This window comes from Gigantopelta aegis, chromosome 13, assembly GCF_016097555.1.
Source record: "Gigantopelta aegis isolate Gae_Host chromosome 13, Gae_host_genome, whole genome shotgun sequence".
NCBI lineage: Eukaryota > Metazoa > Mollusca > Gastropoda > Neomphalida > Peltospiridae > Gigantopelta > Gigantopelta aegis.
In genome coordinates, this window is record NC_054711.1 from 28,907,724 (window position 1) to 28,928,751 (window position 21,028).

Consider the following 21,028-nt stretch of genomic DNA (forward strand, 5'->3'; position numbering starts at 1 on the left):
TTCCTTATTCCTTCTTAGCCAGAGCTATTATTTGTGAAATCACTAAAATTATCAGTAAAAAGTACACAGGCTTGTCAAGAAAGGAATGTAACGTTTGTAAACTGAACGCCCCTCAAATGAAAGAAAAAGAAAGAAATGTCTGATTTAATGACGCACTCAACACATTTTATTTACGGTTATATGGCGTCAGACATATGGTTAAGGACCACACCGTTATTGAGAGAGAAAACCCGCTATTGCCACTTCATGGGCTACTCTTTTCGATTAGCAGCAAAGGATCTTTTATATGCACCATCCCACAGACAGGGTAGTACATCCCACGGCCTTTGATATACCAGTAGTGGTGCACTGGCTGGAACGAGAAATAGCCCAATGGGCTCACCGACGGGGATCGACCCCTGACCGACCGCGCATCCAGCGAGCGCTTTACCACTGGGCTACGTCCCGCCCCTCCCCCCTCGAATCAAACACACGAAGCACAATAAATCATACTTGTGGGCATTATTACTTTGATTCTCTATATCTCCTAAACGGTTGATTTTAGACCCCATAAATATTATACCAAAGAATCAAAATATCTTGTTAAAAATATATTGCGACTCGCCTATGACGTCATAACGTAAATGTGACGTCATATGGCGTCATTAAGGCTCAAAATATCTCATATTTAAAGTAAATAGGTAGGCCTATAGTTTCCAGCAGATACGATACTATATTCGTACATTTATCCACTGATTACCAAATAATACGTAATCCTTAATATTGTAATATCACAAAAGAAACGTAGGATGATAACGTATTGACAGGTTCAGACATATTGTCTCGAAGGAAAGCGAATGTCTAAAATAGTGCCACTAATTAAAAACAAATGTCCCAATATGGCTTCCAGTATAATATCAGATAATTTATGTTGAATTTATTCAATAGAATAATTCAAATCTTAATCAACCCACACTTAGAGTCCGTCCCATTCTCCTTCAAAAATGTTTGGGGTTTTTTGTAAATAATTTCAGTTTGATTGGACGTAATAAGAAAAGTGGAAGTGTTTTTGCCATAGCAAAAACCCCCACTATTTTGCGTGCAGTTAAAAAAAAAAACCGGTTCAGAAATAAAAATAACTTGAAGTAAAAAAGGCGTTTCGGTTGGGAAGGACTATATGTCCAAGTCATCTAATTATGTGGTATCTACAAACATATTTTGGCATCTGACACATTTTGCTTTGCAATCACCATATTCACTGGAGTTCAATTGTCTAAAGTCACAATATGTTCTTACAATGGCACCTTATAAGCTTGTGAGATTGTGAGGTGATACCTTGGCGTAGGTTCAGATGTTCCCCAAATGAAGAGTCATGCTACGATTTATGGCTTCAGGTCACCCTCCTTTGCCATTCAAATTTGTACCTGATAATACCGATATACTTGATAAATGTGATACCTGGCTGCATCTGACTTTAGCGGAAGGTGTGTACTTCCACAAGTACCTATCAGCATTAAGTGGCGCACATTTCCCAACTACAAATAGCCATGAGGTGGTACACCAACCACGAATGTATAAGAATGAGAAGATGGGAAATACATTTCCCCAAATCAGATACCTAGCTGTCAAATTTATCGAACAGATTTTTTTAATTATAAAGGTCATGTTTGACCTAGCCCAACATATTCCCTTTTCTTTATTTTTATGGCAAATTGGTACAGCAGTAAGGAGAAAATGTTGACCTGGCATCCCTCTAGCAACATGCAGGCCCGAAAGTTATAGGGGTGTGGGGGGGGTGGTGTGCGTAATCGACGACCCAAAGGGCCGGAGTTGCTAGTGGGGTCCAGGGACATGCCCCCCGAATTTTTTTTTAATCTAGAATGCAGGAGATGCATTTTCCTGCATTCTGGGAAGTAAATTTGTCACATCGTCGGACTATTTTTTTTTTTTTACACATCCACGGATGGACCTCAGCAGACTATGGGGGTGCGTACGCACCCCTCGCACCCCCCCCCCCCCCCCCCCCCCTGCGTACGGGCCTGACATATGTGGTGTATTTTACCTTTAGCTGATGGACCAATATAGCTACCAAAATCTTAATGAGCCACATTTATTTTGGCGCAGTGCCATCATCTCACGCAAATTAAAAAGACATATTTGATAGAAGAAATGTTGTGGAATCTTGAACTTCAGTTGAAATAGAGATACTCAATTTTATTCCAACTTTTAAATTTACTTACCTGAGATATTTATATTGTTGCATGTCTACTTACTTTGTTTTAATTTAACTTTCGAATTTTTATATTCGTATGATCATTGTTCATGTACCTGCCATTGTTTGACACTTAGTAGTCGATGTGCAGTGAAACAATCAGTCTCTTTCATCAATACCAAAATAAAATGAATAAACTGGACAATACAGATATTCAAACTAACAATAGCCTCCAAACTAAGATAATTGACAAAAGTGATATCTTCACCATTCCAATAGTTAGTTTTACCTTCGTGTTAAGCAATATTCATTGTTGTTAAGGTTTTGTTGTCTGCTTCTGAAAAACCTTAGGGCGTGCTTATTGTTTTCTAATTTAATAATAAAACTCCATATAAATTTTGGACAGAAATTGTTTAATCAAAGTTATGACATTCAAAGACTCATTAATGCTTTCCAAATTTTTTTATGACCGACATTTAGAGACTAACTCCAGATACGATACATCACTGACTAAATTATCTATAGCTACACTATTTTGATGATTTTGTACAAACCTTTTCATGTTTTTGGTGAACATATTGTACATATTTTTCATCATTAAGATGAACATAGTGGATGTGACAACTGAAGGATGTGCCTATATTGGGTGCCACAGTCGTAGAAGGATATGTTCATCATTAAGATGAACATAGTGCATGTGACAACTGAAGGATGTGCCTATATTGGGCGCCACAGGTGTAGAAGGATATGCTTAACTTTTCGCGAACACCTGATAAACAGAGATCCAAGAGTGCGTGTTATCAAAGCTGTATGCAAATACATCCACAGAATTCTGTTTTGTGCAAATTGTAATTTGTCAAACCCTCTTGAAAGCAATCTACCTGCAAGACAGGTCTGGAAGGATGTATTGTTCTAGGGAGTGGCAGTCAACCTATAACCTGCAAGACAGGTCTGAAAGGATGTATTGTTCTAGGGAGTGGCAGTCAACCTATAACCTGCAAGACAGGTCTGGAAGGATGTATTGTTCTAGGGAGTGGCAGTCAACCTATAACCTGCAAGACAGGTCTGGAAGGATGTATTGTTCTAGGGAGTGGCAGTCAACCTATAACCTGCAAGACAGGTCTGGAAGGATGTATTGTTCTAGGGAGTGGCAGTCAACCTATAACCTGCAAGACAGGTCTGAAAGGATGTATTGTTCTAGGGAGTGGCAGTCAACCTATAACCTGCAAGACAGGTCTGAAAGGATGTATTGTTCTAGGGAGTGGCAGTCAACCTATAACCTGCAAGACAGGTCTGGAAGGATGTATTGTTCTAGGGAGTGGCAGTCAACCTATAACCTGCAAGACAGGTCTGGAAGGATGTATTGTTCTAGGGAGTGGCAGTCAATCTATAACCAAAGTAGTCACTACACTGTCAAAATGTACCTTTGATTATGCTGTGTGTATAGATACGAATTTTGATTATGGTAATAGCTTTGTTGTTCAGAGTAGATAGAAAGTTGCGGGCAAACGGTATACAAATATTAATGCAGATTAAGACACCAACGTTCTGCTAGTCTAGACACCCCCGCTAAAATGCTAGTCTAGACACCCCCGTTAAAATGCCAGTATAGACACACCCGCTAAAATGCTAGTCAAGACACCCCCGTTAAAATGCCAATATAGACACACCCGCTAAAATGCTAGTCTAGACACCCCCGTTAAAATGCCAATATAGACACACCCGCTAAAATGCTAGTCTAGACACCCCCGTTAAAATGCCAATATAGACACACCCGCTAGAATGCTAGTCTAGACACCCCCGTTAAAATGCCAATATAGACACACCCGCTAAAATGCTAGTCAAGACACCCTTGCTAAAATGCCAATATAGACACACCCGCTAAAATGCTAGTCTAGACACCCTTGCTAAAATGCCAATACAGACACCCATACTAAACTGCCAATATCGACACCCACGCTAAAATGCCAGTCTAGACACCCACGTTAAAATGCCAATATAGACACCCCCGTTAAAATGCCAATGTAGACACTCCCGTTAAAATGCTTGTCTAGACACCCCCGTTAAAATGCCAGTCTAGTCACCCCCGTTAAAATGCCAATATAGATACCCCCGTTAAAATGCCAGTCTAGATACCCCCGCTAAAATGCCAGTCTAGACACCCCCGCTAAAATGCCAGTCTAGACACCCCCGCTGAAATGCCAATATAGACACCCCCGCTAAAATGCCAATATAGACACCCCCGCTAAAATGCCAATATAGACACCCCCGCTAAAATGCCAGTATAGACCCCCCCCCCGCTAAAACGCTAGTCTAGACCCCCACCCGCTAAAATGCCAGTGTAGACACCCCCACTAAAATGCTCGTCTAGATACCCCTGCTAAAATGCCAATATCAGAGGCGGTAATTTTGCGATAGTTATAATTTTATTATATATTAATTTTAATTTTTTTACGATCCCCCTCCAAACCTCCCTCAAAGTTCCCTTGGCATTCCACTTCATGTCACTGCCCCCCCCCCCCCAAATGGATTTTCTGGATCCGCCACTGAATATAGACACCCTGCTAAACTTCCTACACACGCGCTTGTTGTAACGAGCAACAATAGGTAGTTTATATAATGCAATTTTAAACGTTGCGCTATGGCAAAACGGACCCGACACATTTTTAAACGGTCCCGATAGTCACGCTAGTGAATCTATTTTTAAATGTTGGATTAACCCAGTCAGTATTTACTAGACACTTTAGTTTGCTGGCTGACATCATTTGCATATACCAAAGTTCAAGTTATGCTTTCGTAATATTTCAACCAATAAAAAGAGCCATCTAATAACGCATGCGCACTTATTCACAATAGTGGCCTTGAGATACTTACAGCAGGATACCTCTGTTAAAAAGCATGCAATGTGCGGAGCTGTAGTTAATGTGGTAGGGGTCACAACATCTGGTCCACGTTATTTTCGTTTCATTATTTACTACTTTCTAATTATTGATTTTATTAGCCATAGAACTAATATAATAATTCACTCGAACTTAAGTGGGATATAAGTCAGTTATACCCTCAATTACTAGTGTATCGGTGAATATCCCAACAGTTTTGGTCGTGAGAATCTCCTCGGCTTCGCCTCGGAGGCAAACAACCAAAACTGTACGGATATTCACCGATACACCTCGAGAAGTGTGGGTATAACTATTATGCCGGTGACAGACTACCACGTCAGCGGCGCGTAACTTCAACGTAGTAAGGCGTAGCTCGGCTGCAATTTAAGCTAGCTGGTGACAGACTATATCCAGGTAAAAGCGTAAGAGAAGCGTACATCTCTCTACGAATGCCATGACAGAAGTGACCACTGCATGTGCAGAGGGTAGGATCCACGATTGTGCAAAAAGGTGGTTTCCATTAATGAATATGTAATGTCACTGGGTGAGTATGTGAGTTGTATATTGATTTATTTTATCAATATGCACATGTCATAATGACATTAGTGAGGGAATGTCATTTTCATTTTTATGTTAGTACCCTGTTTAATTATCCTATGATTTTAAATTTCCTAAGGGATGAGATGGAAATGACACTACCACCCCACCCCACCTTCACCCCCCTGAAATCGCCTATGGTACAATAATTATCCGAAGTTGCTTATTGCATACCTCGATTATTTGTAGTGTGGCGTAGAGCATAAAAATCGACCCGAAAGTGATCACAACGCGCATCCTATAGTACTGTCGGAAACAGAATAAAAATGATTTTCGTCGATTATTTCTTACATATTAAACTAACAAGTAAATATTTTGTAAATATCTATTTAATGATAGTCTACCTAATTTAGCATTTACTTGTTTGGGCGCTCATTAATGTTCACGGTGGTGTTTACTCTTGAAATTAAAAGAAAGATGTCAGTAAACAGGTGATTTATGCACTTTATTGGAACAGACTATAACAAATGTTGGTCAACGTGTCAATTTCATTGCTGTTACAATATGTGAGGGACTGTTTCTGATGATGGTCTACCCCATATCCCTCTCCAAAGCAAAATATGTGTAGTCATTTATAAGTAACTTTTTAGCAAAACTGCCAAGAACCATTATGAGTGATCCATTATACCGGTATTAAAGGTGCTATCTCAATGCTGTACAATGACAGCTATTGCAAATAATTTTTTAATATAAAATTTTGATTGACATTTAAAGAAAACACCTTTAACAATATACCCATAAATGATCACAGGAAATAATTTTATCTACTGGTAGAAAATACATTTTTATTGGAGAATCTTTATCATAGCTCGCATATAACTGATATAGCACCTTTAAATTGTTGCAAGATTGCGTAAATTTCTAATGTACTTATATTGAATTTATATTCAATAAATATGCTTGTCATAATTAATAATTTATGCTGCAATTCAAAATTTTAGTTAACTTGCAGTTTTAAATTAAAAGTTTGCTTAAGAGTAAATGAAATTGACACATATAGATTAAAATGTGTTATAGTCTGTTCCAATAAAGGTCACAAATCACCTGTTTACTGATATCCTTAGTTTAATTTCAAGAGTAAACACTATCTTGTACATAATGAGAGCCCAAACAAGTAAATGCTAAATTAGGTAGAGTATCATTGAATGGGTGTTTACAAAATATTTACTTGTCAGTTTAATATGAAAGAAATAATCGACGAAAATCATTTTTATTCTATTTCCTAGAGTACTTTAGCCACGTCACGCCTCGCTTATGTCACAGTTAGTCACTGCCAATGTATATACATAGAAACAGATTACTGGCGACATACGCGCCGCTACTGCTACGCGTCGCTGACGTGATGGTCTGTCACTGGCATTACTTATCATATAGTCGTCTGTCCGACTTGGGCAAAGTTCCAACAAAATTGTTTCTACCAACTGTCAAGAAATAATATTTTTTTTGTTTCACGGAACACTAAAAGGACATCATTCGCTTTGTGTTTTGTGCTTAGATGTGCTACATTCTCCATGTGCAATACGAATATATATTACATTCCGATGACGTTAGAATTTCAAAATGGCGATGAGAGAACGTAAGTTAAAAATAATTGTTTCTTTGCAAAATTTGTTAACTGGTTTATTACTGCGACCCAGTATGACCAGTCAAGGTGAGACATTTCAAATAACGGAGGTTGGGCGTAAGTAACAATAACGATTAAGGCCGATGGCAATTTTGAGCGTGCCAATGGCCATTTGAAATCTGCCCAGCCCAGACAAATTCTGATTAACTAGATTCGAGGTTGCTATTTTATATATTAAAAAACCCCACAAGTAGCGAATTCTATTTATCCTATAACACTTCTAAAATAACATTTTAATTCGATATTTATACCGTTGACACACCAAACACCAAATGTGCTTCGATGCGAATCGACGCATGTTCGCTTCAGTGCGCTTGATGCGCTTTCGCGGCCGGTGTCATAGAAACGGGCAAGACGGACAAATAAAGGGGGGAAGGGGCGGGGGGGGGGGGGGTTGGTTAAGCTTAGGGTTCAGCCTAAGAAAATCATACAGTATTGATAAGAGGCATTACTTTTGTCAAAAGTTTAACTTTAAAAAAATAAAATCTGCAAAAAATTTGGGTATGGCGCCATACCCATTTTACCCTCTGGCAGATACCCTGGTGATGACACAGCTGATGCATCTTCAGAATCCCAAAGATACAGCAATCCAAGTTCTTGTAGCCAAACTTTAACATACATTGCTCAGTTTATATATATATATATATATATATAAGTTTGTACTAATATTCAATGAAACAGTCGAAAATAAAGTATATAATGAATGAAAGAAATGGTTTATTTAACGACGCACTCACCACATTGTATTTGAGGTTATATGGCGTCGGACATATAATTAAAGACCACACAGATATTGAGGGAGGAAACCCGCTGTCGCCACTTCATGGGCTACTCTTTCCGATTAGCAGCAAGGGATCTTTTATATGCACCATCCCATAGACATGATAGCACATACCACGGCCTTTGATATACCAGTCGTGGTGCACTGGCTAGAGCGAGAAATAGCCAAAGTATATAATGAGTGTACACTCTTTAACGCTTGTACTGACAAAGTTTGGCATGCTAATTTAAAGTGACCAGTGTAATTAAATGTAATAGCTAAATAAGTAAACTGATCAGCAATATTCAATACTGTGTTTATAACGCCATCTTAATACATTGGTAAATTTACGACTTTCAAAAACACATATTTTTGTTTTGTTTTCATTTAGTTTGAAGCCCCACTTATCACAGTAAATTTATCTAATAATATCTTTAAACCATTTTCCGGTTTAGAAAATAAAATCGTATCATCTGCATACATAAGCATAAATAAAGAAATATCCTCTAGTAATCTAACTGGATCGACAGTATCAGAAAATTCAGACTGCATATCATTAACAAACATAATAAATAATATAAGAGATAAAGGTTCACATTGCTTAACTCCTAGTGATACTTACAAAAAACTCTGAAACATTAGAAAAGAGTCTAACACAATTTCGTACTTAAGTATACATTGACTTTAGCATCGTTACAAATTTATTTCCTACTTCATATTTCAATAACTTAGGCCATAAAAAATATGAGATATAGTATCAAAAGCTTTCTAAAATCAAAATAATTTTTGTTTTTCACTTAGAATCTTTGTAATTATTGCATAAAGCATAAATATATAGTCAGTAGTACTACATCCATTCCTGAAACCAAAGTGAAACTTGCTGAATTTAGTTTTGTCTGCCAGTTATTTAATATGTTACTTAGTACTAAAGAAAACACCTTTGCAGTGGAACTCATAATACTTATGCCTCTGTAGTTATTAACATTAGATTGGTCACCCTTTTTCGGTATTGGAACAAGTACTCCACAAGACCAACTTTTGGGATAAACCCCAGAATGAAAAATAAAATTGAAGAGTTGTAGTAAAACAGGAGTTAACACATTTTTACAATCAATAGACATTTCAGAAATTAATCCATCCAGTCCTGTACTTTAGTTCCTTTTTAATGAATATATTTCCGTATTTATCTCCTTTTCCGTTATAGGTTCATAAAGTTCACTAATTTCAAAATAAACATTGTTTTCATTTCTATCAGTAAGAGCTGTATTTCTAGTTTCCGCTTCTTAGTTAAAGGGACATTCCTGAGTTTGCTGCAGTTTTTAAGATGTTATTGACTAATAAAAAAATTCTACGATTAAACTTGCATATTAAATATATTTTCTTGTTTAGAATAACAAGTGTCTGTATATTCAACGTGTTTCTGATCGTTCTAATATTTGTACTAGGTTAAATTTCATTTTATTTACTAAAATATATTTTTTCATACGTACGAAATAATTTGAAGAAAAAATCCAGTTTCGACTACTTACAAATATTAAGACGACCAGAAACACGTTGAATATACAGACACTGTTATTCTAAACAAGAAAATATATTTAATATGTAACTTTAATCGTAGATATATTTTATTAGTCGGAAACATCATAGAATGCAACAAACTCAGGAATGTCCCTTTAATGGGATAACTGTTTGAAATTATCAACGAAATCGTCAAGATTTAGATCGCCATACTTCTAGCGGCTTTGCTTCAAAGCCTCCACTGTAGTTTTCAACACAATGACAGTACTTTCAATAGTGTGTTGATTTTCATACGGAACTGCCCAAGCTGTTCCTTAATGTGTTTAAGTGACTTCAGTCAAGCGTCTACTTGAATAGGGGTAACTCCGGACTTTGGTAACTTCGGACTTTGGTAACTTCGACCTGGTAACTTCGGACTTTGGTAACTTCGACCTGGTAACTTCGGACTTTGGTAACTTCGACCTGGTAACTTCGGACTTTGGTAACTTCGACCTGGTAACTTCGGACTTTGGTAACTTCGGCCTGGTAACTTCGGACCCGAGTAATCTCGGCCCCCATCGGCTTAGTTAAGAGGAATTCCAATGACATTTTTCTACTGGTCTCGACGGCGCGGTGCCTAAGCAAACGTCAGTCTTACAGGGATGACAGGTACAGGGTTCGCATCCCGGTACCGGCTCCAGCCCAGAGTGAGTTCTTAAGGGCACAACGGGTAGATGTAAGGCCACTACACCCTCCTTTTTTCTCATTAACACTCTCAATAACATATATCTACCCACAATTAACCACGGATGTGTGTGCCATAACAAGTGTGCTTGAACCTTAATTGAATATAAGCACGAAAATAGTTGAAATGAAATACGTTTTTTCATTTTATGGCATATGCAGTTCAAACGTTCATTTCAATACGCATATTTCTCCAAAAGTTTGGGACATATACCCAGTTGTACATATATTTTATTTCTAGTAAATAAAGCAAGAAATTTTAATTTCATACATATCTTTATTTTCTAAACATTTTAAAATATTTTGTTAAGCCAGTTTTTACCAGTTGTGTTTAAAATCCAGTTTAATAGTACATACTCTAGATATATCTGAGGGACAATTATCATCATACTTTACGCGTCGTGAATATAAAATATATACTACCCAACTATATATATCTATCTATATCTATCTATATCTATGTGTGTTTGTGTGTGTGTGTATGTGTGTATACAGGAACACCTACCATAGTAAGAAGGGGACGGGGTATGAGCAGAATAAATGTTTAAAAGTTAATAAACAAAATATACAAAAAAAAATTTACAATGAATATATAATAATGTTTAATTAAATAACCAACTCATCTTGAAATAATAATATCAGGTTGTTTAACAACAAACTTTCGTTTGCGTATAATCCAGATATAAGTTGCTTTCATTAATACAGAGGCCGAGATTACCGGTCCGAAATTACCCGGGGCCGAGATTACTCGGGTCCGAAGTTACCAGGTCGAAGTTACCAAAGTCCGAAGTTACCACGTTCTGTCTACTTGAGTAATCCGTGAGTTCATGCGATCAAATCTCTGTGTGATCTCATACAACAAAGTTGTCGACGCTACTGGCGTGGCCACTGGAGGTTGTGGATCCTGTGGTTGGTATGGTCTTCCGCTGTGTATAAAACTCATACCTGGGTTGGCGAAAACAGCTTGTGTGGTGGTGGTTGTGGTGGTGGTTGTGGTGGTGGTGGTGGTTGTGATGGTGGTGGTGGTGGTGGTTGTGGTGGGAGTGGGGATGGGGGTGGTGGTGACTGACCATCCATGTACTTTGACGTTTTTCCACTGGAAGACTTTTCAAACTATCTGGCGAATCTTTCTCTCTTTGGCGAATCTTTCTCTCTTTGTCGAATCTTTCTCTCTTTGTCTTCTAGAAAAAAAATTCTTCGTCGTGATACAAGTTTATGACTCAAACTATCAAAAAACCGGCCTCGGTGGTGTCGTGGTAGGCCATCGGTCTACAGGCTGGTAGGTACTGGGTTCGGATCCCAGTCGAGGCATGGGATTTTTAATCCAGATACCGACTCCAAACCCTGAGTGAGTGCTCCCCAAGGCTCAATGGGTAGGTGTAAACCACTCGCACCGACCAGTGATCCATAACTGGTTCAACAAAGGCCATGGTTTGTGCTATCCTGCCTGTGGGAAGCGCAAATAAAAGATCCCTTGCTGCTAATCGGAAGAGTAGCCCATATAGTGGCGACAGCGGGTTTCCTCTCAAAATCTGTGTGGTCCTTAACCATATGTCTGACGCCATATAACCGTAAATAAAATGTGTTGAGTGCGTCGTTAAATAAAACATTTCTTTCTTTCAAACTATCAAAATGTCGTCTGGGTGTCAAAAAAGGTGTTATTTTCAATGTTGTCGAAGGCTCAAACGTGAGAAGCATACAAATAGGTTTGGTGGGTATCTGTGGAGCAATTGGAAATCTATAAAGAATTTATCAGTAAATGCGATTTCCTGACATATGGGAGATACATTTGGTGCAATGGGTTTAACTGCTTTATTAGTGTTACATACCTGACCAGTGATAATAATAAAACAATGTTTTTGTCATATGTTTATATTTTTTGGTTTTGTTTGTGTGTGTCTGTCTGTTTGTTTGTTTGTTTTTGTGTCGAGGGTGTACCCTCTGGATCCGCGCTTGATCGCTGTTAAATAGCTAAACAAATTAGGATCCTTTTTTTTTCCTTCGTCAACATGAACGAATATGTTGTAATTCATGTGGACTATAAATACGAAATAGCTTCCTTACAAAACCTGTACAACCACTACAGTCTGCTGCGCAACAACCTTTTAGTTACCCACCCATGCATTCATGCAAAAAAAGAAAAGAAAAAAAGAAGAAGAAAACAGAAAGAAAAGAAAAGAGATATATATGGTGTTATAGAATTGCCATCGACATAAAGACAGAATTTTAGTTGCGGTTTGTATTGGTGTTTTTTTTACAATATGTTATGATACATTTTAAAATTTTGGTGGCTTAACTATATCGTTATATATTATTGACAAAATGCTAAAATATATCATTTTAACTAAGCTACACGAATATTTTTTTTTACTTTCAGCTTTCTACTACCCTGTGGGGAACACGCCACCTAAAGATCTGACACTCGGTTGCCAGGTTCCCGATGACGTCAGTATCCTGTTACTAGGATGTGGAGACATACGTAATATTCTGTACACAATTCACACATTCTACACCAATGACATTTACCCGAAGGAGCCAATCAAATTCCACCTCAATGATCATCATTCTGGTATTTTACAGCGCGCAGCTATACTGCTGTACCTTGTTGATTGCATTGATCCTACCAACGAGGATGACTTGAAGTTTCTTTGGGCTGTTTGGTACGACTGCTATCTCACGAGAGAACATGGCAAGAGATTCCATGAAATGTTGAATCAAAATATATTTTCCGATTTCTCTGTGGTAGCTGGGGATCGTCAAACTTTTTTAGGATGAGCGTAACCGTTAAATTTTGGACAGAACAAGATCTTAGTGCAGCTCAATTGATGGAGAAGAGATACGAATATCTGAAAATATGTTACGTACAAAAGGTCAAATTTCCAGAGTTTCAAATCAAAAGACTGCTGAGTAGATTTATTGGACAGCATCCCAGTTTTGCAGACAACAAGACATATCTGGAGTCATGCTCTAGGGAGATAACGGATTTTATTGAGATGGGCGTCACAAGAATAAATCTGAGAGGGAAAACGAAAAAGGAGATTATGAGGACGTGCGTGGTGAATCCGACGTTTGTGAAGCCTAATAATCGCTGGATAATCGAAGAAAACAGCACGATATTCCTCGCCTTCGACTGCGACATGGCAGGGTAAAATTCAGTTTTATAATACTAGGTTCAGACTGTCAACTGTCACGACTGAGTTGGTCAACTTGACAGTTGCGTTGTACCCCCCCCCCCCCCCCCCATTTACGACGCGTGCGTTCAGAGTAAGAACTAATCGGTCCTGGGGGTTGTATATGACAGGAATCGAACGGACAGACTAGCAACTGGACAGCCGTAGAAGACGAGAGATCGGCGAGTTGGCCAACTCCGTCGTGACAGTTGGTACTGTCAGCCAAGCATAATGCTCAGTATTGACAACACCGTCGCATCGATGCTTCCGCCGACTCACGACTGATCAGTCTAAGGGTGTAGGATTCTTGAAGTGTGTGTGTACGTGTGTGTGTGTGTGTGTGTGTGTGTGTGTGTGTGTGTGTGTGTGTGTGTATGTGTGTGTGTGTGTGTTTGTTTGTGTTGTGTGCGTGTTGTGTGTTTGTGTGTATGTGTGTGTGTGTGTGTATTGTGTGTGTATATGTGTGTTGTGTGTGTGTCTGTGTGTGTATTTGTGTGTGGGTGTGTGTGTGTGTATTGTGTGTGTGTGTGTATATTGTGTGTGTATATGTGTGTTGTGTGTGTCTGTGTGTGTGTCTGTGTGTGTGTGTTTGTATGTGTGTTGTGTATGTGTGTTTGTGTGTGTGTGTGTGTGTGTGTGTTGTATGTTTGTGTGTTTGTTTGTGTGTGTGTGTTGTGTGTGTATGTTTATATGTATGTCGTGTGTGTTTGTGTGTGTGTGTTGTGTGTTTGTGTGTGTGTTGTGCGTTTGTGTCTGTGCGTGTGTGTTTGTGTGTGTGTTTTGTGTGTGTGTTGTTTTGTGTGTGTATGTGTGTGTTTTGTGTGTGTGTATGTGTGTGTGTCTGTGTGTGTATGTGTGTATGTGTGTGTGTATGTGTGTATATATGTGTGTGTGTGTATATGTGTGTATGTGTGTGTATGTGTGTATGTGTGTGGGTATGTGTGTGCGTGTGTGTGTGTTGTGTGTATATATGTGTGTGTGTGCGTGTGTGTGTGTGTGTGTGTGTGTATGTCTCTCTGTGTGTGTTTGTGTGTGTGTTTGTTGGGGGTGTTACCTAAAAGGTAAATGGGGTACAGGATCCCGCCCCTGCTCCGGTTCCTATTGCTAAGGTCGACAAGACCATGTATCGTATTGGTCATATCAGTCATATCGTCGACTTTTGATCAGTGTACTAGATACGTGACAGTCGCCTATATCGGATGCGCCCACCACCCCCCTCCCTCCCAAAAAGGGGGGGGGGGATGAAAAAAAGAAAGATAATCCTATTGAATAAAACATATGCTGACTGTAGTAGTAGTAGTAGTAGGTTTGATATTTCACTCCAATGACTATTATCGATGTTTGCCACCTTCAGTTTAAATTTTAGGCTCATAGGTCAAATATTGTTAAACACTGTTTAATTGTTTTAGTAGTAGATAATTCATTAATTTTTAAATGCTAAATTATTAATTTAAATTGTAAAAATTTAATAAACATTTTAAAATTCCAGGAGAAGATAGGCCTTTAAATTTTTTTTTTTTTTTTTTTTTTAATTTCAAAACTATATCTCTATCTGTTTGTGTAGAATGTCCCAGAGAATTAAAATCCCAAATTTATAACTATCCAACCAAAAGTTTAGGAGAAGATTGACCTTTATACTTTCAGTTTAAATACCAAATAACTAAATACTAGTAATAAAAATTCAAAATTTCTTAACTACCTCTCTATTATTGTGAGGAGGGTGCTCCACGGGATCATTATACCAAGTTTCAGAACTATTCAATCAAAACTGTAGAAGATAGACTTCAAACAGAAAGTTGACGGACAGACTAACCTCAAATTTTTTTTTCTTAATTTTTACTACGTGATTTCTCTCTTTTTTGTCCCTACTGCTGGGACAGGACGTAGCCCAGTGGTAAAGCGTTCGCTTGATGCGCGGTCGGTCTAGGATCGATCCCTATCGGTGGACCCATTGGGCTATTTCTTGTTCCAGCCAGTGCTCCATCACGGGTGTAACAAAGCCGTGCCATGTACTATCCTGATTGTGGGATGGTGCATATAAAAGAATAGCCCATGAAGTGGTGACAGCGGGTTTCCTCTCTCAATATCTGTGTGGTCCTTAACCATATGTTTGACGTCATATAACCGTAAATAAAATGTGTTGAGTGTGTTGCTAAATAAAACATTTCCTTTCTTCACACACACTATAATTCGTTTGGTTGCAGTTAGGGGACTACGGTGGCAACATTTTTTCTATGGCAGAGTTCGACAAATCCGCTAGCCCGACGCCCGTGGCTAGTGGTTTTTGAGTTCGCTTGATCATGTTTTTTTTTGTGTGTTTTTTTCTTCCTTTTCTCTCGGCTGAAATTTCGTTTAATAAATTTGATTGTGACTATTTGATTGTGACTATTTTTAAATTTGATTGTGACTATGGGCCTAAAATTATCACTGAAGATGGCAATATTTAATATCCGTATAGTAATGGGTGTGAAATACATGTACCAAAGTTACAGTCTTCATACAGGCTATCTGGCCGAAACTAATTTAAGGTTTTTTAATAAAAACAAAACAGACTATAAAAAAGTAAAGTTTGTTTTATTTAATGACGCCACTAGAGCACATTGATTTTTTTATCTTATCATCGGCTATTGGACGTCAGACATATGGTCATTCTGACACTGTTTTTTAGAGGAAAGCCGCTGTCGCCACATAGGCTACTCTTTTACGACAGGCAGCAAGGGATTTTTTATTTGCGCTTCCCAGAGGCAGGATAGCACAAACCATGGCCTTTGTTGAACCAGTTATGGATCACTGGTCGGTGCAAGTGGTTTACACCTACCCACCTCAGGGTTTGGAGTTTACACCTACTCACTCAGGGTTTGGAGTCGGCATCTGGATTAAAAATCCCATTTCTCGACTGGGATCCGAACCTAGTACCTACCAGCCTGTAGACCGATGGCCTAACCACGAAGCCACCGAGGCCGGTAAAACAGACTATAAGTGCCCCTACTAATTGGTTATGGGTTAGAAATGTACTGAAACTGGACACTACACTTCAAGTACTTTGACAAATTTCAAAAAACAGTTCTCTCACTATCATCAATCAAGAAATTATAAAAAATATATCCAAAATATTAGGGTACGTAAATTTACCAATCTGATTAAAATTAGCTCTCCTGGTTCCTGGTCTACCAGTAGATCTAACAGCATTGCATGGACTCCCATGTCCAGGTGACATTTCATCTATAAATAACAATTTATGGTATGGGTAACTATATTTACGTGCCCCTATCCACGAAGGTTCAGGCACGCCCACTACGGAATTAGCCTCTGACTTCGCCAGTGACTGACTCCGGAGCAGGGGTGGGGGGGGGGGGGGGGTAAGTTTGAAGTGGGCGGAATTGGAAAAAAGCCATTTAGTAAGCGCGGACCGACTAGCAGACACTTCATAAACAAGAAGTAACACCGAGTGGGAGCCGTGTTCTGATTGGCTGAATTTCGATTCCTCGGTGAAGCCTGTTTTTTACCTAAGTCTACAAAGAGTACTGCATACCGATACATGTCTGGACTCTAAAATTTTAGCCAAAAATGGTTAAGACTGCTCGGCCGAAAAGTTTTAAGGTGATTTTGAGCAATTGAACGGGCGCCAAAATAAAATGCGTTAGACTATTTATAAAAAAATAAACATAAGAATTTGAACTGCGTTCCAAAACATTTAAAGTCTAACTAGCCCAAAAAGAGGTTGGTACTCACGGAGGTAAAGGTTGACTAGGGGGGAGGAGAGCCACACCCTGGTGTCCAGATGGGGGGATCAGCTGGTGAATATCCGGCTTCGCTAGCAGTCTAGTGATCACAGGATACTGTTTGCGGAACACCTTCTTCATCAGGCGATGAATAGATATGTTGTCCATCTCGGCAAACAGTAGAGCCTGGCTGTAGCGGTTGTCCAGGTGATGAGTAATACTCACAGCCGATCTCCCATCCTTAAAGGTCACCGGGTGCATCTCGTATTCGCCGTCTGTGTTGGGTATATCCTCAAAGTTCCGGCATCGGGGCGCTGCTAAGAGGTGCTTGGTGTCCAGGACGTCGACGACCAGCGCACTTGGAGAAACGGCGGTCCAGTTTTCCGTGCAGAGTCCAGGAGTCCTTGGATTCGCCGGACTCTGCACCTTCTGGTGGTGGCGGTGGTTGTTTCGGTGGTGTTCGGAATGTTAGTATAGGGGTCGCCACCTCCGCCTTGCGCTTCCCAACAGCTCCTTGTCGGTCCGGGGTAGCCATTGGTGAAACCGGTAAAATCGGCGACACCTCAATGCTATCCATAGTGTGGAGAGGTGAAGTGCTGGAACGAGCCGGAGTCTTAGTCGTACTAGCCTCGTCTCGGACCGCTTCCGGAGCGGGAGCTGGGCCGGTCGAAACTGGCTTCCCTTCCTTCAATCCGGTGGAAACAGCAGGCGGCGGCGAAGCGGAAGGAGCCGCTGCCGGTGGTTTAGCCACCGGGGTTGGCCCCCCCCGAACCGTTCCTGGCGGGTTTCTCCTCTTCTTCCTCGTCCTCCTAGTCTTGGTTGGGACCGGGTCGCCGTACACCAAAGTCACGGTTGCCCGTGACCCGGTGTACGCGACGCGGTACTCCAACAACATCCCATAAGTTGCTATCAGTCCCCCCAGGTGGGGGGGGTAACTCAAGAGAGCACGGACTCACGTCTGACCTGATCTTAAACAAAATTGGAATGCGAAACAATTTAAATATCGACCAATTACACTTCGCCTTTTATAGCGTTATTCGGGAGCATAAAAATTCTAAAAATATCGGGCGAGACTATTTATGCAATAGCCGAACTTGTTGATCTATTTCAACATTGAAAAAAGTGGGGGGGGGGGGGGGGGGGGGGGAGTGCAGTAATAAACTCTGGATTGTATACTAGTATAAACAGATTTTATGGCTATACCATCACGGGTTTTTTTTTCGTCTTGAAACGAATTTTCGGCATAATCCCGAATGTTTTCAAATTCTTTTCAAATCACTGTCATGATTTTGCAAGTAAGGTTTTGATTGGTCGAATGAAAGGTCAACTGGACATGCGCTCCAACGGGCTGCTGTTAGATCCACATGTAATAGGTGAGTTAATTTTAATTAGATTGGTAATTTTACCCTCTGGCATAAACACTACCATACTATTTCTACAAATCCATATTATAGTGTTATTTCTTGTCCTAGACGGAGGAACCGGCATGGATCGACACCTACGCCCAGGACAGGCGTGCGCTGCAACAGCTTGATCTGAATGTGCACGTTAAGCCCTATGACCTGACCTGACCTTATTATACAGGATGTTTTTTTTTTTTTTTTTTTTTTTTTTTGGGGGGGGGGGGGGGGGGTGTTCTTGGTTATATCACGAGTTAATGTTAAATTGTCGCGACAATAGCTCGTGACAATGAAAATTATTTAGTGAGGGACGTAAACATGATACAAAATGGTAGCGAGTATAATATCCTATTTAGTACTTATACTCCATTTTAAGTCTGTCATACAAAGAAGTTCAAGTTCTTTATTGCGTTAAGCTTTACAGCTTAATGGCATAAAACAGTATTGAACATATAAATTAATATATATATATATATATATATATATATATATATATATATATATAAGTCGCATGTAGTATAGTATAGCAATATGGTAAATTAATATAATTTAATATAAAGGTACAGATTTTTTTTTATTGCCCTAGATCAATGTGACAATGTCAAGGATGGGGTGCCTTGAATCACTGAATTGTACAGAATTGTTAACTACTATTAATAATAAAGGGGCATATGGGTATTTATAATAATATATAAATGGCCATGTATAAGTAGTTATAATGTTTGTAAGAACTGGTCTCTACTTCGATTCGCCTGTAATAAATATTTTCCAAGGTTATTTATCTCCTTCTTATTTTCAGAAGTTAAAAGCTGTATTAATTTGAAGACACTAGGATGTTTAAAATAGTATTGTTTAATTAACTTATGTATTAAAGTTTAATATTGTGGACACTGTAGAATGAAGTGAAATTCATCTTCTATTACATCAGAATTACATACCTTACATGTTCTTTGAGATCTCTCTATGTTAATATACCTGCCCGTTTCAATATGTAATTTGTGTGCACAGATTCAGATTTTTGTTATTTCTTTTAAGTTAGAGAGTCTGTTGGTTTAGGTAAATATTTGTGTAATTTGTATTCTCTTATTAAATGCTGGTATAGTAAACCCAGATATACCAATTAAGTAGTGCAATGGTTGAATAGGAAGCAGTTATGGATGTGAACGTGAACTGTTTCAACACACCCCTATACCACGTGGGTTTCAGGCATGTCTGTCACAGGTCCGGTCTCTAGATAGCAGCACCACCAGCAGCAGCAGCAGCAGAAGAAGAAGACGAAGAAGAAGAAGAAGAAGAAGAAGAAGAAATATTTTATTATAGTGTCACATGCTGTACATAAATCATATAACATAAATATATAAAAAAGAAAGAAGTGTTTTATTTAACGACGCACTCAACACATTTTATTTACGGTTATATGGCGTCAGATATATGGTTAAGGACCACACAGATTTTGAGAGGAAACCCGCTGTCGCCACTACATGGGCTACTCTTCCGATTGGCAGCAAGGGATCTTTTATTTGCGCTTCCCACAGGCAGGATAGCACAAACCATGGCCTTTGTTGAACCAGTTATGGATCACTGGTCGGTGCAAGTGGTTTACACCTACCCATTGAGCCTTGCGGAGCACTCACTCAGGGTTTGGCGTCGGTATCTGGCTTAAAAATCCCATGCCTCGACTGTGATCCGAACCCAGTACCTACCAGCCTGTAGACCGATGGCCTGCCACGACGCCACCGAGGCCGGTATAACATAAATATATGTACACAGGTTAAACAGTACAGCATCCGGCCAAACGGCCTACGAGACACTCCGAACATTTAAAATTGTGCTAACTTCTAAGCCAGGGAATGAAGTGGCGACAGCGGGTTTCCTTCCTCAATATCTGTGTGGTCCTTAACCATATGTCCAACGTCATATAACCGTAAATAAAATGTGTTGAGTGCGTCGTTAAATAAAACATTTCCTTCCTTCCTTCGAATAGTCTAATTATTGTTTCCTCTACCTCCTTTAATGTTTTTTTCCTTCTCTTATCTCCTCCATTTTTCTCTCTCTCGTCCCGTTGTCTGTTCCTCCCTACGTGTCTTATATCTCCCTCCTTCCTCTCTTTCTTTCTCTGTCTCTCTCCCCCTCTCTCTGTGTGTGTGTGTCTCTCTCTCTCTCTCTCTCTCTCTCTCTCTCTCTCTCTCTCTCTCTCTCTCTCTCTCTCTCTCTCTCTCTCTCTCTCTCTTCTCATGTAATTGTGTTTTGGTTTACGTTTCTTCAGATATGACGGCAAGGAAAACGACATAGCTTCGCTGTGTTTTCGACAGCTGGCTGCCTGGGTTACCAGCTATCAACACTACGTCAAAAGAACTTGTAGTCCGCAGGTATTTGTGTTGTGCTAAACAATTAAGTAAACACACTAGTACTGTCACGCAATTTAAACATATGTTTATCAACAC

The 21,028-nt window shown here is 39.4% G+C and overlaps 1 protein-coding gene across 1 annotated transcript in view; it reads left to right on the forward strand.

Moving 5' to 3' along the window:
* The first annotated feature begins 6,991 nt into the window (after positions 1 to 6,991).
* LOC121387056 overlaps positions 6,992 to 21,028 on the forward strand; it is a 35,287-nt gene continuing 21,250 nt past the window's right edge. Inside the window, exons 1-3 of the mRNA XM_041518066.1 lie at positions 6,992 to 7,243; positions 12,670 to 13,437; positions 20,851 to 20,953. Coding sequence (XP_041374000.1) covers positions 13,064 to 13,437; positions 20,851 to 20,953 — 477 coding nt within the window. The 5' untranslated portion in view covers positions 6,992 to 7,243; positions 12,670 to 13,063. The remainder of the gene's footprint in view (positions 7,244 to 12,669; positions 13,438 to 20,850; positions 20,954 to 21,028) is intronic.